Below are 26,548 nucleotides of genomic sequence, written 5' to 3' on the forward strand. Positions count from 1 at the left end.
TATTGTGCAGATCCACTCATTTTCCTGGAGCAAGACAGTTCATACAAATGTTTTTTTTCAAAAAAAAATTATTTTAAAAAAACGTTTATAGACATGCTTAGAATGGATTTGTGCTAGTTCCCCCCAGAGATGTAATGTAAAGAAGCTAAGCATTGTCGATATAGCATTGTTTCTTCTTTACCCACCATATTTCCACTGGTTCACAGCATTTTGGTTCCTCAAGCAAAAAACAAAAAAAGAGTTCTAAAAATAATTTCTGGCTGATGCTGCCGTGTGTTGTCAGATTGCAACTTGCAACTCATTGTAAAATTAGGCATGGCAGAACAGAAAAGCTGGGCAATCACTATTGGCCAAGCCTCAGCAGGAACCTATAGCAGCAAACAGCCTCAAGGGACACTGAGATAGCCTGGCAAAGGAGGTGGTAAAAGAACAGGAGAAGATAAGGTAGCCGAACAATACAAGCTGCATGGAAAGAAGGGTGGAGCAAAATTTATTGGAACAAACCCTCACATCAGAAAGAGTCATAGAGAATGGCAGGACTCTGAATAAAGTAAGGTGAACATTTTCAGACTGCTTATGAAATTTATTATGTTGATTTATTAATGAAACTATATGTAAGCCATCTTTCTCATACATACTCAAAGCACTGTACTGTAGGTGATATGTCACAATAAAATAAAATGGATAAATCATACCAAGAGTAGCATGTTCTTGTCATTCCACTATTTTCAAATCTTCTGTTTACTACTAAACAAAGATCTACTGTGTAGTGGTTAGAGTGTCATCCTAAAATCTGAGAGACCCATGTTTGAATCCTTATGATATAATGGAAGCTTACAGGATGACTTTGAGTGGTGGACCCTAATCTGGCCAATCAGGTTTGTTTCTCCACTCCTACATATGAAGTCTACTGGGTGACCTTGGTCCTGTCAAAGTTCTCTCAGAACTGTCTCAGCCCCGCCTGCCTCACAAGGTGAATGTTGTGCGGAGAGGAAGGGAAGGAGTTTGTAAGCTACTTGGAGACTCTTTATAGCTGAGAAAAGTGGGGTATAAATCCAAACTCTTCTTCTTTCTCATGGAATCATAGCGTTAGAAGGGGCCATACAGGCCATCTAGTCCAACCTCCTGCTCAATTCAAAATCAGCCTACAGCATGCCACACAAATGTTTGTCCAGCTGCTGCTTCAAGACTGCCAGTGAGAGTGAGCTCACCACCTGGCTAGGCAGCTGATTCCACTGTTGATCAACTTGCTATAAAAAATTCCTTATGTTCATCCATATTTCTGTTTGTAATTTAAACTCATTATTGTGAGTCCTATCATCTGCTGCCAACAGGAACAGCTACCTGCCTTCCTCTAAGAGACAGCAGTTCAAATATTTAAAGAAAACAATCATATCCACCACCACCACCCCCCCCCCAATCAATTTCTTCTTCAGACTGAACATCCCTAAGTCCCTCAGCCTTTCCTCATAGGGAACTGCAACCAACCTCATAGGGGTATTGTGAAAATAAAATGAAGGCAAGGAGAACTATGCAAGGCAATGCTCCCCAATAAGGAGAAACATGGAGTGTATAAATGGACTTCTTTGTTTCTGCTAAAGGCAAGTATTTTTTTTCTTTCCCTTTCTGCCCTGAAGTTTCTCAAGATCTTTTTACTGGATACTTTTGTCTTCTAGTAGGAACACTGGTATACGATTTTCCACTTTCCACTTTTTTCCATCTTTGAAATTTCTAAGAGTTTTTTTCTACGACCAAAACAAAGCCTTTTTTTTACCACTTGCTTTTAAAAAGCCTGCTTTTGAAATAAAAAATGCTTTTTAGTTTCCTTCTGCAATAGGAACACTTGATTGTTCTCTTATTTCTCCATTTCGCTTCTCTTCTTGGTCTGCAATTTGTCAGCTTCTGTCTTCTACTGCTTATGTGTTTGTTTTTATTGTGTCTCATTTTGGTTATTTGTCCATTGCTATTCTCCCTTGTTCATCAAATGGACAAGTCCTGGAGTAGCAAAAAGATTGAAAAATAAGCACAACAATAATGTTAACCGTTAACAAGCAATTTCATAAGATACCAGTGATTTCTATATTCAAAATTTCATCACTTCATACAAAAATTCATCACTTCATATTCAAAATTTCATCACTTCATATGAAATGGTGGAACCTTTACAGTTCAGTAAAAACTTAATGAGTACGTCAATGGTTGATTCCATACAACACAAATAAAATGTTTTTAATTCAGAATGTCTGTGCAGGATTTCTGTGCAGCTTTTTGCTCAAAACATTTGGGAAATGTTTTTTCCTCAAAGTGTTTTATTTTGAAAATGCTAAACTAGCGAGTCCCCCCCCCCAAAAAAAACATTTTCAAAATGTTTCCTGCTTGCTGTGCAAAGAGCAAGAAACATTTTATTCTTCCTGTCCAAGTGTAAAGCTTCCACTTTTGTTTTCTCTGCAGCTCAAGCCTGCCATTTTCTGCCACTTCAGGGATTCTCCATGCTGCCCACCATTCACTGAATGTGTTGCCCATATGTGTTTCCTCTGCTTGCATCACAGCCATTTCAGTGTTGAAGAAGAAGAAGAAGAAGAGGAGGAGGAGGAGGAGGAGGAGGAGGAGGAGGAGGAGGAGGAGGAGTTGGAGTTTGGATTTATATCCCCCCCCTTTCTCTCCTGTAGGAGACTCAAAGGAGTTTACAATCTCCTTGCCCTTCCCCCCTCACAACAAACACCCAGTGAGGTAGGTGGGCTGAGAGAGCTCAGAAAAGCTGTGACTACCCCAAGGTCACCCAGCTGGCATGTGTGGGAGTGCACAGGCTAATCTGAATTCCCCAGATAAGCCTCCTCAGCTCAGGCAGCAATGCGGGGAATAAAACCCAGTTCCTCCAGATTAGAATGCACCTGCTTTTAACCATTAACTGCTTTTAACCATTAACTGCTTTAAGGTACATGAATAAAGTTAGTGTTGCCTGCCAATTATATGCACATGTCATTTTTTATTTTTATTTTCATTGAGGTGCCTTTGAAGCTACAGAGACTCAAAATCTGTGCATATTGCCAATTCTCATATCGAATCTTCGTAGCTTCAAAGACAGCTCATTGAAAACAAACAAAAAAAAGTAGAAAATGATATGTGTGAATAATCGGCAGGCAAAACTAACTTTATTCATGTATTTTAAACACTGAAATGGCAGGCAGCTGCGATTCAAACAGAGGAAATGTCCATAAAAACACATTCAGCAAATGGCAGGTGGCACTAAGTAGCAGAAAAAATAATAATTTTAATTGAAATGCTTTGATGTTCCATGCTATGCTGACCAAAAAAAAAGCCAAAACAGTTCTTTTTAAAAGGTGTGCAAAATGTTTTAAAAGGTCTGTGCAGAAAAAGCCACTAGAATGACTAGAATAACTGGAATATTCAAAAGGTCTAATCAGCAGGGGCAAGACATCAGATGGACATTAAGCTTCTACTTTTTTGTTTTCAACTCTCTCCAAGCACTTGCTCAGTCTTTCCTTTTTTAGTTGTCTCCTTGCTACTGGCATTTGGGTGACTTTGGTCATTTCCCCACTCACCATTTGTTGCGTGCTACTCGCAGCAAATAATCCGCGGGCCTGCTGCATTCCCCACTACCTCAGCAGTGACAATGCAGCAACCCCGATTCTGCCTCTCTCCTTCCCCCTCAGCGCGCGTCATTTCTGCTCCTGGATGGTCAAGCACCTTTTTGAAAACCCCGTGCCGAGTGCGGGGGAGTGGGGAAGCCCAGGGGGTGACTCCGGGTTTGAGTTTCCCGCCAATACTGGTGACGTACAGCCATCCAGCCAATTAGGCCACGACAGGCTGTGTGCAATGTGCGCGCAGCCTGTTTATTTATTTTATTTTTAGAGCTAGAAATCCACGTCTGCACGTCTTTTTGAGCACACATGGGCATAGACACATATTGTGTGTGCTCAAATAGATGTGGATTCCTCGGCAAAGCATGGAGATGTTGATTCTTCCTTTCGAAAATTTTAAAAAATTCCCGCCCCAGCACAACGCAGCAGCCTCCCCCTGAGCGGATCATGGGGAGTCCTGCCTGGCTGCTGTGCAGCTGCCGCATTCATTGGACAAGGGGGCAGAAGCTGCGGTGGGGACCATGAACTCGTGTTCAAAAAGTCCCGCAGCAAACCAAACTGGTACGTATCAACCTCCATTTCAGAAGTGGGGAAATGACCTTCTTTTGTTTCTCACATTTCTCTTCTTGTTCCTCTTTTTCAGGAATTCACTGATATAGATATATACCAACTCTACACTGTGGGACTAGAATTTCTATTTAACCCCACTCAGTTGCGTTTGGAAAGACTGATGAAAAAAAATACCAAAAACTCAGGCTTTAAGAGAGAAAATTATTTTTATCGTGTGGCTCACAGGGTGGTCTCTCTAACAGAGAGTCACACCCAGCCAGACAAAGACCTTCATCTTTTATAAATACAAAGAATACATACATCACAATTCAAATCCCTCCTCTTAAATACATACCCAGTATTATCATATTTCTCCAAGATCCAGCCCTTATGAGGTAAGCAAAACTCAAAATGACACTTCTGCCTTTCTGAAGAAAGACAGCATGGTGCCTGCCCCTTCGGAGTGAGCTAAAGGGTGTCTGGCTTTTCTCAAGACAGACCTGAATTCCTGAGGGATGGGTATACCGACCTCTCCAGTGTAAACAGATTTATCAAACATATACTGTATATTTTAAAAGGTTAAAAATGATTAAAGCAATATCTATATGTGATTTTAACTACATCCATGCACACTTTTCATATATCTCACTATCATGTTCCTACAAGTTTCATGTCTCCTTTGACTTCTGACCTCTGAACCATATGCCACGCTGTACCTTTAGTGATGAGCTTTTGGCAACATCTAACTGCTAAGCACTTGGCCTAGGGAGAAAACCTTCTTAAATCTTTGGTCACATTGGTTATATAAATCCATTATATATTTTTAATATCAAATACAATTTTCAGGCCTAATCTCCTGTCCCACAATACATTTTCTTCCTTACAACTGTTTACATAGTGCTTGGAAACATAATCTTTCCTCAAGCATTTGATATCCCTATCTCCCCATGCTTCCTTTTTCGTAGATCTATCTCCTGGCTTACTTTGTTTTTTAAAAATGTTAATGCTACAGGTAAGGCTCATATTTATAATGCTTTTTGTACAACACCTATGTGTTTAGTACTTTATAAATAATAATATTATTTCTGCAGTTGAATAGCTATACTTCTTACTGAAACTGGTTTAATATTAATTCTTTCCTCGGGGAAGTACATATATATGAAAGGTAGGCAGTGATCTCTTACAGCCTTATCTAGAGTGGGAAGCTGCAGTAGCTGGAGATGATGCAGGGGAGGTGGTGCTGTGCTGCCTCCAATGGAGCTCTGGGTGGTACAGTGGGGAAAAACTTCACTCCTGCCCAGAAAAACTCCATTTTAAAAAGTTTTTACGCCACGTGTATTTGTGACAGGAGTATTCCTGGGCCAAAAGCCTGCTGGAAGCCAACTACTGTAGATTCCATCTCCAGGAATACCCCTAGCCGACCCCCAGCTGTGCTGGCATCCTCTGGGTTGGGTGCCATGGAGCTCTGGAGCACCCACCCATGACCCTGCTTGCCCACTGCACTGGTGTAAATGCTGCTTACCCCAGTGGGCAAATACACTGGTGTGCGCCCATGCCCATCCCACAGTCTTTGCTAAGGATGGGGTACCCCATCCCACATTCTTTGCTAAGGAGATGGGGGCTACCCTTTTGAGGGTCCATAACTTTGGACCCCCTGAACCAAACTGCACCAAACCTTGTGGGTGCCATCATGACAGTCTCCAGATGATACCCTGAAATTTTGGTGCTGATACGTCCAAGAATGCCCTCCCTGCAAGAACATCCTGAAATTTGCCCAGGAATCTTTGTTCTGCATTGAGTTTTCTGAATTGCTGTCAATTGGGGGTGCAGGCTGGGGGGCACATTTCTGAAGGCATAGTCTCAAAGCTTTCAGGGTCTCATCAAAAGACTGCCCTAATGATACCCCCCAGGTTTGGTGCAGTTTGGTTCAGGGGGACCAAAGTTATGGACCCTTAAAACAGTAGCCCCCATCTCCTATTAGCTCCCATTGGAAACAATGGGGGTTAGGGGCACCCCCTTTGGGAGTCCATAACTTTGGGTATAACTTATAACTTTGGAGGGTAGCATAAGGACAGTCTCCTGATGATACGCTGAAATTTTGGTGCTGCTAGTCTAAAAACTGCTCCCCCTGCAGGCCAAAAATGGAAAACCACTAAAATACCCAAAAACGAACCCAGCATTTTGATGCCCCCCACAAGGTGATGCCCTGGGCAGCTGCCCACCTTGCCCAATGGGCATTATGCCAGTGACCAAGACTGAATGATCCAGAAAACTAATAGTTGTTACTCCATGCACAGTTACTTAAATATAAGAGGACAGGTATAGTAGTTAAAGTGCTGGGCAAAAATCTGGAAGACACAGGTTCAAATCCCTAAATACCATGAAGTTCACTGGGTGATCTTGAAACAGTCACTATCACTTGATCTAACCTACCTCACAGAGTTGTTGTAAGAATAAAATACAGGAGGAAGGGCAATGTCTGCCACCCTGAGCTCCTTGGAGGAAGTTTGGGATCAAAGTATGCTAAATAATTAAATAAGCACTCCAGCATAATTCTGATTTTATGCTGCATAATATATTTATTTAAAATGTACCTTATTGGTGGTTGGCCACCATGAACACAACTTTAGTTAGGAAATGAGGGGGTAGAAGTCACATTCATGCATACATAAATGTACACTTATTTCCCAGGGGTTGTGTGTTCCATACCGGTTGATTCCAAGCTGTAAAGATCCTGTTTGCCTCCCTTCATGCAGCCACGCACAGAATATCTCAGTTTCTGCTGTCCTTCATAACATCCCCCCTGCTTTACCTTGATTTTAGAAAATGTGTCTTTAACAGGTTTTTAGTGAAATTATAGACATTGCACTGTCCATTTCTAACATCTGTAAAATTCTTAGACATACAAATAAAGCTGCCTTATACTGAATCAGCCCATCAGATTATCTATCAAGATCACTATTGCCTCCTCAGACAGGCAGCAATTCTTTCACATGACTTATGGCCTGGTACTTTTAACTGGAGTTGCTGAGGATTGAACCTGGAACCTTTTGTGTGCCAAACAGTTCTTCTACTGAGCTGTGAGTCCTCCAGTTTTTTCCATTCCAGGCTTACTGGAACCTGCTGTTTTTATTTCTGAAAGGTTAACCTCTGGTATATTAGTCAAGGCTTTTAGACTCAGCAAAATCTGTCCATCAAGTTCTACTACATGGAATGCCAACAGCGCTGTTATTCGCAGTATATTTACCAAAACATTTGCAGAGTTTCCTCAGTGTGTTTTACCACTCTGATATTTGAAAGTTTAAGTTGCTTCAACTTGTTATGCCTTGTATCTTTTTGAAGATCCTGCAGTACACTTTCAAAATTCACTGTTTCATGAAAAGATTGACATACTACTCATCTTCTACCATTGAATAATTCAGTGTACCAATGAAGAAATCATTCGGGGTTTGGGTAGTTTCTGTCAATGTAAACTTATCTTTGAGATGATTTTTGTATTCCTGTTTTGAAAAATCTTAACAGAATGATTGGGACAATGATGCACATGCTTACCTGGGAGTAAGTGCCATTGTACTTGGGGCAATTTACTTCTGAGTAAACATATATAGGATCAGGGTACCACAGTTCTTCATACCCCCTTGCTACACAGGAATTTATGCTGTGGCTGGTGCCTTGCTGATAGCAGACCTTTTCTATGTCTGTGTATATCTTTCTTTGAAATTTCTGTTAGTATTAAGGCCTGCTTTGCTTTGGAGTTGCTTATCATTCAGCTGTTTTGATGTATTTCAGTACTGTATGGCATCCATTTACTTTCCCACTGTTCCCAAACCTCTTCAGTTTTCTCTCCCTTGCATGTATCTACTGCATAGTTCAGGGTTAAATCCATCCGTCTCAGTGATATAACTTCCAGGCTGCCTGAATTCAGATCCCACACATGACATGGTCTTTATTAAGTGCTTCATGCAGCTGCCTGCCTTCAGAATTTTGGACTAAGCTTTAAACAAATAATCCTAAACAGGTCTGGCCAGAATTCTACTCAGGTCTATTCAATGGGGCTTACTTCCAATGTTCATAAGATTAGACTTTCTGTCACTCACATGTGGATCTATGCTTTTCTTCTTCACTCTGTTATAATGAATAAATTGAACCTTTCATATGTAACATTTCTTATGCTTCAAATGTATTTAACAAAACTTAAGTTTCTTTCCTTATCTCTAGCAGTGTTAAATTGGGGTGGTGGGGAGGGAGCATTATTTGCCTCTTTAGCTCCAGTAACAGCATTTCTGGGTGCTTTGGGGGCTGCAGTCAGCAAGGAAGACAAGCGAGTTGTGCTCTGTTGGCAGCAGTGATCTGGTAGATCCAAGTCAGTTCTTCCCTCCATGCACCAACTCACAGAACACTTTGGTTCCTCATTTCATTATATACCTCCTTAGTTGAACTGATTTTAAAGAGCATATTTCCTCATAAGCAAGGCTATCTATACTCTCACATCAGCATTCAAAACTCCGCACACGGCATCTCTCAAGGGAACAGAGAGGTAAACATCTACCAACCTGATTTTTCCTCCCAGATTAGCTTTTTATTAACACTGAAATGCACATAACAACTCAAATACAATCATATTTTACCCATAACAGCTTATTTAATCTCTATGAGTATATGCCCTGGCTATAAAATATAAATAAATTATGCTGCAATATGCTTTATTGTGCACTAACAAATTCAAGACTAGGAAGGATTAATTTATGTGTCGTTTCAAAGGAGTCTACTCCCTTTTACTAGGGTTGCCATTTCCTGGCCTGAAGGGAGGTTGATTTTTTTCTCTCCAAAAACCGAGCAGAGCAAAGACATCTGTCAAATTTTTCCTGTTTACCACGTTAATGTGAAAAATACATAAATAATACTTTACCAATTGTCCTTCTGAATCAGATTAAGTTCTATCTAGTCCTGCATTCAGTTTCTAAAAGTAGCCAGCTAGAAACCTCTGTGACCCTCAAACAGAGGGTAAGGGAGATGGGCCTTCTCCCTTGTGGTTCTCAATATATTCTATTTAGTAGTATACGTCTCCAAACACGGCAGTTCCATCATAGTAATTAACCAGTGTGGTGTAGTGGATAAGAACACTGGGTTGGATCAGGAGAACTGGGTTGGATTCCCCGCTCCTCCACATGAGTGGCAGACTCTAATCTGGTGAACTAAGTTTGTTTCACCACTCCTACACATGAAGCCTGGTAAGTGACCTTGGCCAAATCACAGTTTTCTGAGAACTCTGTCAGCCCCACCAACCTCACAAGGTTTCTGTTGTGAGGAGAGGAAGGGAAGGAGATTGAAGGGAAGGAGACTCCTTACAGTTGAGAAAAGCAAGGTATAAATTTAAACTCGTCTTTTTTTTCTATTAATGAATCCAGTTGCTATTAATTTGTGTCAGCCAAACATTTCTGAGCTATTTCCATCTTCAAATAGCAGGGGTTCACACAGTTGCATAGCACCAATGGGGCCAGATGGAGTGCAATGCCCCGGGCGGAGGGGGCATGGCTGGGCTGTGGAGGGGGCATTCCAGGGACGTTTTGGGGTGGGGGCAGACTGTGCTGCAGCAGGGGCACAGGATGCACGCCCACCCCGGGCTCAGTTCCCCCATCCTCTGCTTCTGGGTTCAGAGAATAGGTCACAAAGGACATCCCAGCTTCCACCACAGACCACCATTGAAAGGGGTGAAGGAAACAGAACTCTTTACCAACAGGCATCAGGAGGTAGCAGCAAAGTTTTCAGGGTTGTAGCTACAACATCATAAAGATACACAGCTATTAAGTGGCTAGTGGAATTTGGTGGAAGAGTAAGGTTATAACATCATGTGCTGGCTCTGGGTTCCACTGCACAGATGGAAGGCAACTCGGCAGTCCGCACATGGGCAGGAGGAATCCATAACTGCTCACGTGTACTGTCCAATTAACTGGACAGTACAAATATTCTGCTTCTCCTGACAAACCAAGTAAATGGTTGAAATAATAACTAGAAATGCCTGGAAAAACTTCTAACTGTTGCAAAAGCTCAAGAGAACATGCTGTGTGAGAACATAAAAGCAAAATGAGGCAAGTGGTCTTGCTTCTTTTCAGGGGCTACTCAGCATCTCAGACCTGGGAAATGCAGTATCTCTAGAACTGTCCCCAGTCCCAGCAGACTTGTTTCAAATCGTTGTACTTTACAGATGTACTTAGCACAGAACTGAGACTGACTCACTGCAGCTCTCAGCTGAGTGAACAAACTCAGTGGCAAACCTTGGTTACTCACTCTGTAATGTTTGAAAGAGATCTCATGAATTGAAAAGCTAGTCTGGCCTTGAAGCATGCAGGTCAGGTCCATATGAGACATGTAATCAACATCAGATCTGCAGCCTTTGTGATTGGAATGGTTCAGTAGGTCAGCTGCATATTTGATATGCAACAAATTTATGCTGTTTGCATTGGTGTTTGCAAGGTGTCAGAAGAGAAACTAATTTTCACACATTGTTCTTTGTACTTTCGGTGGTTTCAAAAGTGTTCTGACATAGCTTAAACTACAATCACAGAATGTGATTCATCTAGCTTAAGTCATGACCTTTACCAGCAAGTATCAGTCAGAGAAGAAATTTCCATCTACTGTATATTAGTGAAAATGCCATTCACGAGAAAAGAGTACAAAACATATCCTTTCTGGTATTTCACTCTCCAGATCAGCCATTCCCTACCCCATTCCCGCTCCGAATTTCTCAGAAGTGTATTTTGTCTCCTTGTCTCTTTGAGCATACTTTCTTTTCAGTTTTATTTTCCAGTCCTCATGAAGGTGACCATTGCTTGCACTGTAGAGAGGCCATGTTCAAACTCCTCTTCAGCTGCCTGGACAAATCCCTCTTACCTAGATCAGCCTACCTCACCAGAATATAGTAAGGTAGGTTTTAGGATGTTGTCCTAAATTCTTTGAAATAAGAGCTAGCAGCAAATGTGATAAACAAATAAAAAGCTCACTAACAAAACCTAGGAGAATGTGGATAATGAAGGGCTGAACGTGGGGTCAAATCTCTGCTCTGCTACTAAACCAAACATGCGGCTTGAATAATTTACTATCCCATATCTAAACTTACTTCCAGGATGACTGTGAGGACAAACAGTACAGTCCCAAACAGAAGAGTTACACCTTCTAAGTTTATTGAGGTCAGTGGGTTTGCTGAGGACTGTACTAGAAATGATAAGCTCTCCATGCATACTACCCAGACCTCCTAGGAATTATGGGATAAAACAGGGCTGCTAACAGTCCAGGAAAAATCCTGGGGAAATGTCCCATCCATTTAATATTGGTTTAATGTGTGGAAATAGGCAGCTGAATCTTTCCATAGCATGGAAAGGGGATAAATAGTATCACCTGGTAAATGACATCCCATGAAGCCTCTGTTAAGGGACATTGGCAGCCATGGCAATATTATAAACAACAGTTCTGATCCTGAACTACAACTCCAGCTTTGTGGTCTGATCTTTTAAACCAAAACTGATCATAAACCCAATGATTACTGGTTGATAAATAAGGGGAATGGAGCCTACTATCAAAAGAGATACTTTCCACATGACTGGAGAGCACAAAAACAATATTTACTCTATACTAAGTCTGTGCGTCACTGTATCTGATAGTAAACTGATGATCCTTGTATGGATTATAAAAGTCAGAAAACCAGACCCTTCCAAAAGAAGGTACAGTGATATGTCTACTCACTTGTGTTTGTAGAAGACGTAGCTGAGGAAAACTGAGTCTGGGGCAGACTCCATGTTTTCTTCCCCCACTTACCTGTCATGGCAAGGAGGGTCACTCACTGGGCAGTGTGCCAAGGAGGAGGCTGGGGCAGCGCAACCCTCTCCAGGAGGAGCAGAGCTGGTCTGGCACTTTTCTAATTCAACAAAAGAAAAGGGCAGGCATCCTTTAAAATGGCCTGCTAGTGTTCCAAAGGGGATAGAATTATGAGAGTTATTGCATGTTGGCTAAAGCAAGGGAAGGGATAGAGTCATGGCTAGAATGTAGGATTAGGTGCTGAGTTCTGCTCTGTTGTAAGGTGCACTGGGAAACCTTGGCCCAATCTCTATCTGGCAGTCTCGTGTATTTCAAGGTTTGTTGTGAGGATAAAATGGAGGTGATGGGAAGCTGTATGCTCCCTGGGCTCCCTGGAGGAAAAGTAGGATAAAATGCAAAACTGTTTAAAATGCAGCCTGCACAAGTCCCTCAGAGTTTTGTTTCTGAGGGAGGAGAATTTCCAAACTGTTGCAAGAGGAGGAACATGTATATAAGGTGGAGAACCCAGCTTGTATACATGCAAACATTTTGGGCGTCTTATGAGGTGAATGAACCCCAGTTTGAAAACCAACACCACAACAAGTGCTAATCTTTAAGGCACCTGAAGATGCTTCAATGTTTGTGGTGGTCTTTTTCCCTATAACAGACTAAGATGGCTGTTCTTCTGGAATTTGCCACCATTTCCCTTAATTCTCAGAAGCCACCCTTCCTAATCTATGATTGAATGCACCTCCATGCCATAAGGGGAACAAAATCCTGTACCTAGAACAATGAGTGGCAAGCAGGAGGCTGAAGCTAGCCTAGAACCCATCTCCAAGACAGAAGGAAGTGGTGCAGACACAAAATATTTTCTCTCTTAGCACAAATAACAGCCCAAAAAGAGGAAGGGAATTCAGATTAGGCAAATGGCACAGGAAGAAAGTGGCTTTTTGATAAAGTATGGGACATCTCAATCATCAGTTTCCCAGATCACATCTTGTAGGCTAAAGGGAGAGCAGGGGGGATTCTCTGACTTGACTGAATAGCGACTTACTCTAATTGCCCAGTAGCCTTAGTTACTCTAATTGCCCAGTAGCCTTAGCCACCTGGAAGCTGCAGGACTGGCTGCTCTTTATAAAATGGAACCATTCTTTGTTCTATGTAGTACTGTGAACATGTTTATTAAGGACATGGTAATGATTTTATGGGCTGTCCAGAGAAGATGTCAGAACAAAATGGGATCTGATGTAAATGGTATGGGAACACCTGATGCTTTAATACTGTTGAAGCTAAGGGGGTGTGGGCCTGAATCCGAGTCCACTGGGATGCCCATCTAGCTGCTCCAAGCTCTTTAAAGAAGAGTTGGATTAATGCAGAAACAAAGCAGTCTGGTTGGCAAATAGCCAACACTTTATACAGCATGGGATGCCGAGCATCCTGTTCTTCCCCCCCCCCCATTAATTCTTCATTATGTGCCTCTCCAAAAAATCTGCCTATGAGATTATCAGCCCTAAAATGCAGGGACACCCCACCCCCCATCACCACTGGGTTTTGCACAATCCCTGCCCGTCTGTTATTTCAAATGCTGTTGAATAGTAGCAGCAGCTGTAGATTTGTGATGGGGAGGGGGGGGGGTGAGTTTAATCTGTCAGCCTCCTTTTGCCTTGTACTAACATGCTGATGCAGAAATACCAGAGCCATGGTCTAGTGAGTCACTATTAGGCAGTTAGGGATGGAGCTGGGCAAACAGGTTAGAGATACCCCCACCCCCTAGCTACCTCCCATGGCTGCTCGCTTTCTGTATTCATCCATATGGGTCAGTCGCCTCACTCCCTTATCCTGCACCCAGAGCTTGCCGGTTCCCCAAGGGATAGCGTGATGTCACATCCGCTGGCCGGGTTGCAGCCGCGCCGGCTGGCTTCCCCAGTTCCTGGGTCCAGGCAAACTTTTTCGCGGGGTGGGCTGATTGGCGGCGGGAGCCGGGAGGGCACCGTCCGCCCCCGCTAGCCTTGCCCTGCTTTGCACTTGGCGCTGCCCCCCACCCAGCGCCCCACCCAGCGCCCAACTCCGCCTCGCCTCCTCCTCCCTCCCGCGCCGCTCTAAGAAGGATGCCTGCGGAATGAATGAGCGTCCCCCGGGCGGCTGCTGCTGCTGCTGCTGCTGCCGCCGCTCGCAGCATCGTGGCAGTGGCAGGCGGGCGTGCAGAAAGTGCAACCGACCAGCGTGGTCCCTGCAGTGACTGGATGAAGGCGAATCTCGGGCAGGAGGAGGAGAGCAGCCGCCAGCAGCGCCCGGACCAGCATGCAGCCCTCTGCAAGCATCCTCAACCTCTTGCTGCTGGCTCTCCTGGCGGGGCTGGAGCCTTCCAAGGTAGGTGCCCGGAGGGAACTCGGTCCCCCTGCTCTCCCGCACGGCACGCATCTTCTCGGGCAAAAAAAACACAGAAACCCCGCCTTCCTTTCTTGGTTGCCGGCGTCTCCTCTCGCCTCCTTTGCCTGGCCAGCTCCGCTTGGAAGTAGTTGTCGTTGCTCCCTAAGTTGCCGCGAGAAACACCCCCCTCTGTTTTGCTGGCAATGCGGATCTCTGGGGGGATGCTCCCTATTTTTGGAAGGGGGTGGGGGGTTGTTCGGGCATCTGTTTCGGCACGCGACGCAGAAGGCTTTGTAGGTGGGTCAAGAGAGGGGGAAATGTTGCCAGGCATGGAGCACTGACGGCTTTTCGTTTTAAAACCGCCGATCTCTCCTGTGTGCTTTTGTATGTGTGTGTGGATTGCCTTCAACTCGTATTGTTGGAAAGTGGTCAATAATACTAACAACGAGGGCAGACTGCAGCTTCTCTTCCCAGATAGTTGGAACGATGATGCTCGGGGCTTTTTTTTTTTTTTTCGTTTCGCTTTTTTACTTCTCCCCCCCCCCCCGTCTTTCTAAACAATTTTTTTTTGGGGGGGGACTATTACACAGAATTTAAACTGGTGATGGAAAGGTTAAAATACCAAGATGTTCTTAGTTCCCGAGCTGGAAATACATATTCTATTGAACTTCTAGCAGGAGCCAACTCTAGAATAGCTTGGAGTAAATTTACTCGTAGGGATCTGGGGATGCTTTAGTGTAATTCTAAACACAGTGAAGCCCAAGCCTTAGGGGGAAAATAGCCCTGTTCTAGGATTGCACTATTCATCCTTTAGACTGTCAGGCAGCTGCATCCTGTCAAAGGAAAATAAAGGCATGTGCAATGGGGGGGGGGGGAGTTTGGACTTCCCTCTTGATCATGTGCAATTGCTCCCCCTCCCTTAGAGAAGAGCACCATTATTTTTTTTCCAGCAAGATCAAATCAGATTTGCTGCGGAGTTGAATGACAGCCACTTAAAAAAAGAAATGATGCCTCACCGTAAGCCACCTGGCTTAGGCTGAAGATTTGAAAACCATTCCATCACCCCCTGAAAATTAGACCTGTCTAATGTTGTTAGCCAAGGGAAGACTGAAGTCCAGTAGGCCTTGTGACATCTCTGTGCTGTTTGGCACATACTTGAAGTCTCTTGCTGAAAGAATTGTGTGTGTGTGTGTGAGAGAGAGAGAGAGAGAGAGACAGAGAGAGAGAGAAGTCAAATATCTGAGATATGCACAGGCACACAGACACTCGCACATGAATAGTGGTAAAATAAAAATCATTTTAGAAACCCCGCCACTACAGGTCCTTTCCATTGCATGTGGTTTCTGTACCAGGTGACAGCCAATGTAACTTTAGTGATGCATTTGAATTGCCAGGAAACAAGCATGGATGGTTTTCAGGACTTCCAAGGTAGCCTTTTGTACCTCTATAGATGTCATAACTGCTCATGTCAAAACACATGTTGGAGTGTTCAGAATGAATATAGAAACTGCCTTCAAAGTGGCAAAACTGAATGAGCTACAACTTTAAAGTTGTTTACAGTATTCACATGGGAAGAGAAAAGTGAGTTATAAATCCCAAAAGCCAATGCAAATCTTAATTGTAATGTTTAAGCCCAAGTTTGTAGAGATGATTTCATGAAAGTTCAGTCCTTCTGCTGATGTATAGAGATTACTGATTCAATAGTAGCTACAGTTAGCAAACAGTAGCTAATTGCAACCTAATAGTAGATTGTAACTCCTTCTGTTGATTGTTGAAAAGGGAAAGTTCTGAAGCTTAAAACCATCCTGGCCCTGCCGTGCATCCTGAAAGCTCTTCTGCCTGGTCTCAAGCCAAACTGTTTTTAATACTGCTCAGATTTTCACTTTATTTTAAAGATGTCAACTCCAGTTCTTTCTGGCAGCTTTACTGATATTTTTGACCACTGTATGGACATCAGCTGTGGATACACCTTTGTGCCTGGACTGCATTACATGTGTAATTACATTGCCTTTGATTCTTCCTGGTTGGAAGAAACCAGTCCTTTTTTCAACCAATGCATTCTTTAAAAGAGACAGAGGCAAAGACTGGGAACAGGAGGAAGCAACACGGGGGATTTTCCCCTCACTATAAAAGAAATGCCTTTAAGTCTCAACCTTATTATTATTATTGTTACTATATTACTACTATTATAATGTCTTGGATAACTGTGGCCTGGGGTGATGCCCAGATGCTTTGTTTCAGAAATGGTTTAAAATGCCCTGTTCTTCCAAGGTTGTTTTCAGTATTCTCTAGTTAATAATTCATATACTTCAGGAGAAGATAAAAGGCAAAGAATCATGGGCTGATTCTACAAGCTTTTCCACTCATTCTTGTCTGATGTCCCTTTTCTCTGCAGTCTGGCTTTTCTTGTCACAGATCCCATGATCCTTTTGACCACTATATTGATAAAGCCTTTTTTCAGTGGCCAAAAGGATCATTTCTTTTTTCATTCACCAGTGGAAAAGGTGGCAGGATCAAACAGGCAGAGAACTTCTCTAAGGTCAAAAGGTTTTGGAATCAGAGAAATAATAACTGTCCTGGAAGTGATTTCAAAAAAGTATCCACATTAAACTGTTGCAGCAGAACTGACAAAGCGTTCTGAGGTGGGTCAAGACTGCCATATTAGCCTCTGCAGTCTGCAGCCCAGTTTATCAAACACCTGATAGTAGGGTGTAAAAGGCAATGTCAGTGCAGTTGACTGAAAAAAAAGATTTGTCCCAGTCCTATGCAGAACCTCAATGGCTTCAAGATCCAAGCAGAACAGGTGTCAAATAAGACCTTACATGGCCAATGTATGCAACTATGACAAAAAAGAAATGTGTGTACTACGTCAATAGATATGCAAGAAATGAACTTCACTCCCCTTACCAAACTTCTTTTCCATCTACTACTGATACGTTTTCCCTGCAGAGAGAAAAAAACATTTGAAGAGCAATTTAGTGCAGAAAAAAAACTACTGGGAGGGAAAGGGGAAACAAGTTCTACTCTTCTCTTGCTAGCCTCACCACAGCTACTTCTCATGTTAAAAAACACACAATAAAACATTTGCATGTATCTAACATCAGATTTGTTCCTTGACAATATGTTTCCATGATATATGGACAAAGATCTTCATAACATATATCTATATATGAACATCTGAAACTGTCTTAAACCAAGTCAGGCTATTGGGCCATATAGCTCAGCTCTATCTTCTTTGACTGCACGGGCTTTCCACAGGCAAGTCTTCCTGATATCGAACTCAATTAAAACCCAAACTAAAGGAATACTTATGAAATCCTGCTGATTTCCAAATTTTGTGTTTATCTTCAGTTCTTCCAGATTGTTGTACTTTACAATGAACTGGATAATCAGGAAAGGTTGAGATGATAAAGCTCAAGTCTTCAAAATTATGCATGTCAACTTCTCTGACAAATCTATGCTCATCAGTAATCAGGTGTAATATCTTCCTCCTCCACACACCCATAGTTTTCTCAGATAAACTACATCTCACACATGCCGTGTGAAAGGGTATTGGATTTCATATGTATTGCATATTACTACCAATTGTAATTGTTGATCAAGAGATCTCAAATTCTCACAATCTTGGACAATTTCTAAGGATATTAGAATCCTTGCACATCATTATACCATTTCATCTTTTAGGTCTCTATCATAGCAAAGTGGCAACGTATTTATGTATCGCCATCTCATGGTGCTCTTCATTACTAGATGGGGACCTGTAATTAAGATCCTATTTCACTGATCCTTTTTCTATTAACTTGTTTTCTACAGGGACATATTTTCATGAGCTGGGTTAAATTCCACCCCCCATTTCTATGTAAAGGCTATTGACTGTACTCAGACGTTTATGACAAAGAAGCAGTAATTAATTTTGAACGTTTTAAATACCAGTGAATGTGCACCAATTTTATTTTAATACTCCTACTGAAGTGTCATGTGTGTTAATTAGTCTCTGATTAGAATTTCTCTTTCAGATGCACATTAAAGGAAATATATTTTTCTCATTATCATAATGTACTTCAGTTGTGTTCTTTTTTTCTCAGTATATTGCTGAAACACTAGGCAAAAAAAACCCCTCCAAACTGGAGTCAATGGGTAATAATGATAAACATAAAAAGATACACTAGTTGTTACTCTAAGATTTTATATCGGAAATGAATGTGATATCTGAAAATTCCTAAGTGTCACTGCTAGATGGCATCTCTGTGCTGTGCTTGGAAATGAAGAGTACTTCTGCCAACCTTGATGCTCTGTACAGTGGGCTTCCGCTACAGTGATCTGTCAGGGCAAGCTATCAATTTTTTCAAAACCATCCTTTAGGAGAACAGAGAGAAGTCTTTCTGAGCTGGATAACACCTAACTGTGGAAGAAAGCCTCATCATTTCCAAAGTTTAGTTTAGTCATCCCAATCCAGACACTACCTGTATGGAACTTCTCCACCTTGCATTCACTTAAGTGGAAAGGTATCTGTACATAACTGGACATCCCTTATGTTGAAATTAATAAGGAGAAACTGTATGTTCTTGATCTATCTTCATCAGGTTGTGTGCAGTGGGTCTTATTTTTGAAAACTGTAATCTGATTCTTCAAAAATGCATGACAGCAGTATTGTAAAACACAGGCTTTAAGCAACTGATAGTTTTGGGGTGACATGAAGAAATCCCTACCTAGAAGTCCTTTTTGTAGGAATTAAGCATGATCTACATGTCAGTCATTGCATGTGAAATCAGTATGCAAATAATTGTCTGTGACTAACTTAGGCCCCTTCCGCACATGCAGAATAATGCACATTCAGTCCACTTTCACAATTGTTTGAAAGTGGATTTTGCTATTCCGCACAGTAAAATCCAGCTTCAAAGTGCATTGAAAGTGTATTGAAAGTGCATTATTCTGCTTGTTCAGAAGGGGTCCTAGGCATAACATCTTCATTAAATTAATCATAATTAATTGATTTGTCTGAGCGTTCACCACTACACCAGTTTTGGTTACTTTGGATCCATGAAAGCAGGCTATAAAGCTAGGATAGCCTTAGGTTTGCTAATCACAGTTTGTATTAACAATGACCTTGTTTTACATATTCACCATCTTGGATTGTGTATGTTAATTCCTGTTTGTTGAGCTGAATTAGTCTGTGAAAGGTTCTTGCAGAGCCTGGGAGTGAAGGGATCTCTAAAGGAGGCAAGAGTTAGATATCAGGAAGGTGCCCTTGGTGTGAACTGAACTCAGACACAATACTCATGGTATCTTGAGTGGGCCTGAATACAGAAAAACAGCAGCACTGTTTGTTTTCTGACAGCACCCTGTTCCAAACAAGTCACACTGTTGCAGTGCAGTAAATAAAAAGAAGAAACATATATAACCCACTTTGGTGCTAGACCTTTAATATAGATAAACTTCAGTTGGTAGTAAACTTTTCTTCACAGATATGCATGGAAGGAGCATGCCTGGATATTTATGGGAGCAGACATGAGCATGGAAGTAGGAGTTAGCTATTTGGAAGTTGAGGGCATGGAGGAGATAGGTTGATTGCTGGAGGAGACAGTTTGATTGTCAATGTATTGTCGAAGGCTTTCACGGCCGGAATCACTTGGGTGCTGTGTGGTTTCCGGGCTGTATGGCCGTGTTCTAGCAGCATTCTCTCCTGACGTTTTGCCTGCGTCTGTGGCTGGCATCTTCAGAGAAGATGCCAGCCACAGACGCAGGCGAAACGTCAGGAGAGAATGCTGCTAGAACACGGCCATACAGCCCGGAAACCACACAGCACCCAAGTTTGATTGTCCTTTTTTTGTTTTGGGGTGGATTGAAATCCCCAGTGTATTTTAAACTTTTTTTCAGATCTGTCTGTAAACCTGGGGAATCTTCCGAAGTTTGCAGAACCTTCTGTTATTAGCCAGTGTGGACCCAGTCCATGCATTTGAATATGCACAGATTGGCTCACACTTGACTATTGGAGATATGATTATTACAACCTTGGCCATACTTTTACTGTCTGTGCAGGTCGTATTCCATGAAACAAGTGAAGCATCATCACTTGGGTGCGTCATGAGTGGAGAAGGATTGCCAGCTTGCAGATGGTGGCTGACGATCTGTCTCTATTATTACTGATGTCCAGATGACAGGTCTGTTCCCCTGAAGAAAATGGCTTCTTTTCAAGGTGGCCTCTATGGCATTATCTATATATATAAAAATCTATCAGTGCGTTTTTCTGCTGACAGGTAATCTCCCAAACTACTGGACCGATTGCTTTAAAATTTTCACATAATGTCACATTCGCGTGCGGCCAGGTTTCCATACTGTTTCTACACCTCCTGTTGTGTACATGTCACAACTGTGCCAGTTATTGTGTACATGCCACACCTGTGACAGTTGGAACCACAGTTCTGTTCCACAACAGCGCCATCTGCTGGCCGTCAAATCAACACCCTCTGATACAAGGGAACTAACCATGCCTTCCTTGAAAATCACTGCCTTATGGAGTGAAAGGGATGGGGCGGGCCATCTGCACATGGCCCACCCACCCTATCAGAGGAAGGGGAAGGTGAGGGAGCGTCCGGGGGTTTGCTGGACCAAACGCTCTGAAATTTGAACACAACGTAGCTCATGCCTCCCAGCGTGTTTTACGCTACATAATTCACCTGCAAGGGAAGGGAGTGAAAGGGACAGGACCAGCCACCTGCACATGGCCCACCCACCCTAGCAGAGGAAGGGGAACGTTAGGGAGGGACTGACCAGGTTGCCATGCAAGGGAACAGGAGAGAGGGAGGGTAGCAAGGGGCCCCTTGCCCTGCCCCTCCCTTGCAATCATTGTGCAATGACACATGTTTTAACCGTTTGCTTCCCCTTTTCTTTCTTTTCCACTTCACCAGACTCAGCCACAGCAAAGCGTGGCTGGGCCCGCTAGTACCCCATAAGTCTCTCCCCTCCCCAAACCCCACTTTCCTCAGGCGCCACCCTCAAAACCTCCAGATGTTTCCCAACCTGGAGCTGGCAATCCTATCAGTGGAGTATTCAGGAGGGTCAAAAGAACCTTCATGAGATGACCCATCAGGCAAAGCACATGAGTTGTTGTGCAAAGTCATGGTTTCTAGTGGGATCAGAAGACAGTCTTTGTCCAACTGCACAGTTAATTGCAATGCAGTTTCCTTTAAATAATGCCTAAATAAACTCTACTATTTTGTCATTCAAACTATGTACTTGATTGCAGAAGAGAAGAGAGCTGCAACAACTTTGTAAAAGGTTTCTGTTCACTTTTGCCTTTAAAAATGGTCTTTGGTGGAATATTTTGTGTGTCCAATCAAGAGGGCAAGGGAAACGCTGAATATCTATAAATCCACTAAATACATAAAGCTACTATGTAGAATCTGACCATCGGTTCACCTAGCCCACTGTTGTCTTCTCTGAATGGCCCTGCTCTCCAAGCCTTCAGAAAGAAGTTTCTATACCTGCTACATGAGATCTTTGAGACTGAATCTAGCATCTTCAACATGCAAACGTATGATCTTGCACTGAACTATTATCCCTCCCCTTGAAGAACTTAGAACACGAGAGATTACGAGTGGGGAACCACAATATATGCAAGGGGATCTCTTCCCTGCCCCTTCATTTCCTTTATTGTTAGCAGTTCCAGTGCTGCTCTAGTCCCCTCACTGCCTTCACCATTGATGAGCCTGGCATGGCTCCTGGCCTCTGCTGCTGGGTCCATCCTCTCACTATTGCTGCTGCTGGGCCCATCACAGCTTCCCACCATCAGAGCCTCTGCTACTGGGCACAGTGTGGCTCTCCCTCATTGTTACAGTCATTGCTACTCTCTGCCTCTCCACAATTGCTGGAGAAGATAGATTAATTGTTGATTTTTGTTTTGGGGAGGATCTTAATTCTCAATGTATTTAATTTTTTCCAGATCTTTCTGCAAACCTGGAGAATTTCCTGAAGCTTGCAGAACCATCTAATATTAGCCAGTATGGGTCCAGTCCATGGATTTTAGTATGCACAGACTGACCCACACTTGACTATTAGATCTATAAAGAAGAAGAGTTTGGGTTTATGCCCACTTCTTTCAACTGTCTCAAAGCAACTTACAATCACATTTCCTTCCCCTTCCCACAGCAGACATCTTGTGAGGTAGGTGGGGCTGAGAGAGTCCTGAGAGAACTGTGACTAGCCCAAGATCATCCTTCAGGCTTCGTGGTTAGGAGTGGGGAAACAAACCTGGTTCACCAGGTTAGAGTCTTCTACTCATGATTAGTAATATGATTAATACACCCCATACCAATTCCTTGGCCATGCTTTTACTAATCCTCCCATGCACTGAGAAAGGATCATCAAATTCTTCTCACCTTTATTGAACAGAGAAGAAGAAGAAGAAGTTCTCCCATACGTGACTGCTGGCAATCAGGTTATTGTTGCTTCTTCTACTACCCACGTGGGGTTTCAAGGCTAGGACCCTATGCTGAGCAAGGCTGAAGGATTATTTAATATTGCTCACTTGACAGACTTCTCTGATGAGATGCCAAAACTCTGCTGCCTTCTGAACATTTGATCCATGGTACACAAAATGTGTGTTGAGAAGTATGACGCACTGTCTGGTTAGTCTGCCATTGCATGACATGAGGCCTTTCTGTTCAAGAGTCATGGATCATCTCACTATGATAGGTTTATACTGTATTCTGAACATTTTGTCAAAGTAGGTGTCTTTCACAATGATAGACTGCTCTTTTTATTAATAATCCAAAAGGCTAAGAACATTGCCTCCCTTGAAGTGAGTTTATTTGACTACAACTATCACCTTAACTAAAAAAAACTGTATATGAACTGTTATGTGAAGAGACCTTTGTCTTATGCAACCAATATGAGACTGCAAAATCACAACAGTAAACGCCAGATAAATTCATTGTGTGGATCTATTCACATTGGAGTGTGGGCTTTTAGCTTTACTGTAGCTCCATCGAAGGGCACATGTGAGAGAGGATATCAGTTTCTAAGGAATATTTCTAACTAGGGTGCATTGAGCAAATATTTTGAACACAAAAGTGGTACTAAAAACAGATATGCTGCAGCTACTTTTTCCTTTGTATTTTGTAGTTTGTTGCTGTCCTGATTGGCTGCTCCTTGAGTGTCATACTGTAAGCTCTTTCTAGCCATTTGGGGATCACAGGGTAAGCATAATGATGCCATGAAGCCACACATCCAATCTCATCCGGCTATGTGACAGCCTCATGAGGAAATCTTGTTGCAAAAGAAGAATGAAGAAAAGCTTCTCTCTTAAACTGAGGAAGAAATTTTATTCCTCAACCACTCCCTGCTCGAAGAAGTTAAAGGGACATTATCGAAGGTACTTTTTTCAGTACCTCAGTTATTGGACGTAACGTGTATTTAAGGGGAAAGAATGGAACTTCCCTCTTAGTATAAATTTCCTTGCCCAAAGAAAGTCGCATCTCCATGCTTATTTCCACTAAATATGGAAGAATTTGCTTCTGATTAATCATGTACAAGACGGCACCATTAGTGCTAAATTAAAGGCACTCTGCAAATGTTCTTAATATTTTGTTGTCAGAGCAGCTGAAAAAAATCCTTTTCTCAATTAAAAAAATGTGTTGGGATTCCTGAAAGGCTCCTTGCTATAAGTGGCAACCCTGAATCTTATTTGGACTAGATCTACATCTTTAATTACCCAGTGTTGTGGTTATGGGCTTGCTTTTGTGAGTTCTTGAGCTAGCATTTGTGTGGGTTCTGGGTCAAATTGAGACCTGTAATGCTCCCATGCTCCCTTTTTTCTTATAGCTTACTCTTCTGATTAGTGTATTCAGTTTTGGGTTTTAGGAAAAGGAGTCATGTGGCAGGATTTCTCTCCTGTACTGGGTACTACAAAAACAGTTTCCAAAAGAGTGATTGCGTTAGGTTTGTCCCTGTATACAGAATGTTGTTCCCCTTTTGAACAGTTGAAATGTTCTAGAATGTGTTTTTCTGCAATGGCATAAAAGAAAACAAATCAAAATTAGTTGTTTCCATCTAGCGTTGTCTCTTGCTTCACCTACCATTGCCAGACCTGCCTGTACCCCACCAGCCCTAATGGGTGCCAGCCTGACACTACCTATTACCTCTGGAGCTGGTGCAATAGCAATGGTGGAATCACCAGAGCAGTCGGAGTTTCTGAGTGACAGGATCTCAGAATGTAAACAAGGTAACATGATAGGGAACAGAAGGTAGAAGTGCCATGGGTGAGCAGGGAGGCTTCATTCTTGTCACTGTCTGTGGAAATATCATTGAGAGCAGTTACCTCATTGGCAGTTTTCTGAGATTCTCCAAGGAAACCATCTTCAGAATCACAGGACTTTTCTCCTAAAGCATCTGAATCCATGCTGTAACAATAGGAAAGTGGCCAATAATTTTTACTAATAAATAATAAACATCTCCCCATGAAAAGTCATGGACATATTTTAAAGCATTTGAAAGGAAGGTTCTTTTCCTTTAGGCCCAACACTCTTCAGAAAAGGAAATATATACCTACTGTTGGCACATTTTCAATTGTTGTCCTCAATAATGATTTTTTCCCCTTACGTTACGGTTATTCTGCAAGTGTTATTTTAATTTCAAAAGGCTTTTATTGTGCATTTGGGAATTCTTTTTTTAAAAAATACATGTTTCTTTGCATAAATAATAAAAAAGACTTAATAGCTAATGGTTGTTTAATATTGCATCAATGACTATGAGGCATTTGTTTAAGTTTCTGTCAACTCCCTGGAAACTATGCCTTATATTTTGCTAAAATTATAGTTACTTAAATCTCACACTTGGCTATGCATGCAGAAGAATCCCTTTGCCATATGGGAGTTTTCCTCATGAGGCATCAAATGTGGGAAGCAAAAACTGACTGAATAATCTTATCTAATAATGGTTAACACCTTCTTAAAAATTGTTCACTAGCCAGACCTCAACCAATAAAAACAAGCCACTGGACCTAGCAGCATAAATATGAGTGATAAAAAGTGTACAATTAAAAAGCTGATAACATAAAGCCCCTAATTAAAAGGGGAAATAATTGTTTTAGCCTGTCACCTGATAGAAAGGCACCAGAAGAGACTCCTGGGCGAGGGAGTTCCAAAGATGAGGTGACACCACAGAAAATTTCGTATCTCTAGTCTCTACTTGCCGTACATCAGAAGATAGGACACAGAGAACAGGCCTTCGGAAGCCAATATTAACTGGTGGGCTACATAGTATAGGAAGATACAGTTCTTTGGATGCTCTGGCCTAGAAATGTAAACTTTCTGGAAATTTTGAAGCCACAGAGGAAAAAAACCCTGTTTTTTCTCAGTTTTTTTTCAGAAAAAAGATGGAAATTTGGAGGAAAATTAAACTATATGCAATACTTACAGCCCAATCCAGATGGGGGAACAGCATTTGGGAGCACCAGAGGACTCTGTAGGTGCGCTTGCCCCCTCTGCCGATGTAAGGGGCACCCACACTGGCAGAGAGAGCAAACACAGCAGTGTCCAGGTGCTGCACAGCTTTGAGGTGATCAAACCCAGTAGTGGGTGCCACCGGGGAGGTACATTGGCGTCCACAAGGGCAGTGGTGCAGGGAGGGCAGTCTGGGGGCATTCCTGCGGGTAGAGCTGACTTTAGTTGACTTCCACCAGCATTCAGCCCAGGAACCCTGTTGTCTGAGCCCACAGACTTACCCCACAAAAAAGGGGTAGTACTCACAATAAAGCATCATCAGAAGTTCTCAAACTATTTGTAAAGGAATTATACAGGAGTAGGTGATCTAGGTCAAAAAAAATTTTTTTCATAATTTGCAATAGGGCACTTTGGAATGTTGAAGATGTGTAGTGCTACCACTGCAAAATGGCTGCCACAAGAGGTAGAGCCAATCACAAAACGTTGGGAGATTCCAAGATGAGTGCCCTCCTTTCAGCAGTTTTCCAATATGTGCTCTAAGCAGAGGCAAAGGTGACTTTTGGACTCTTCTGAAGCACCTCCTCATCTAAGGAGATGAAAGAAAGCCAGAAAGAGATGCTGTTTCAGTTTTCAAAGGAAGGAGAAAGGTTTTGCCCTTTGTGGCCGCAGAGACAGGTTGTCAAGCCCAGGGAAGGAAAAACATTTGTGTCTACAACCAAGCTGAGAGTTCACAACTGCAGTTTGTCTGACTGTGGAGAGCTGGTATAGAACAATCCATTGCTCCTTGTTTATTTG

The 26,548-nt window shown here is 42.4% G+C and overlaps 1 protein-coding gene across 1 annotated transcript in view; it reads left to right on the forward strand.

The window, feature by feature from the left end:
• The first annotated feature begins 13,838 nt into the window (after positions 1-13,838).
• OLFM3 (olfactomedin 3) overlaps positions 13,839-26,548 on the forward strand; it is a 199,406-nt gene continuing 186,696 nt past the window's right edge. The window contains exon 1 of the mRNA XM_048497146.1: positions 13,839-14,312. Coding sequence (XP_048353103.1) covers positions 14,244-14,312 — 69 coding nt within the window. The 5' untranslated portion in view covers positions 13,839-14,243. The remainder of the gene's footprint in view (positions 14,313-26,548) is intronic.

Source organism: Sphaerodactylus townsendi, linkage group LG05 (genome assembly GCF_021028975.2).
Source record: "Sphaerodactylus townsendi isolate TG3544 linkage group LG05, MPM_Stown_v2.3, whole genome shotgun sequence".
Classification (NCBI taxonomy): Eukaryota; Metazoa; Chordata; class Lepidosauria; order Squamata; family Sphaerodactylidae; genus Sphaerodactylus; species Sphaerodactylus townsendi.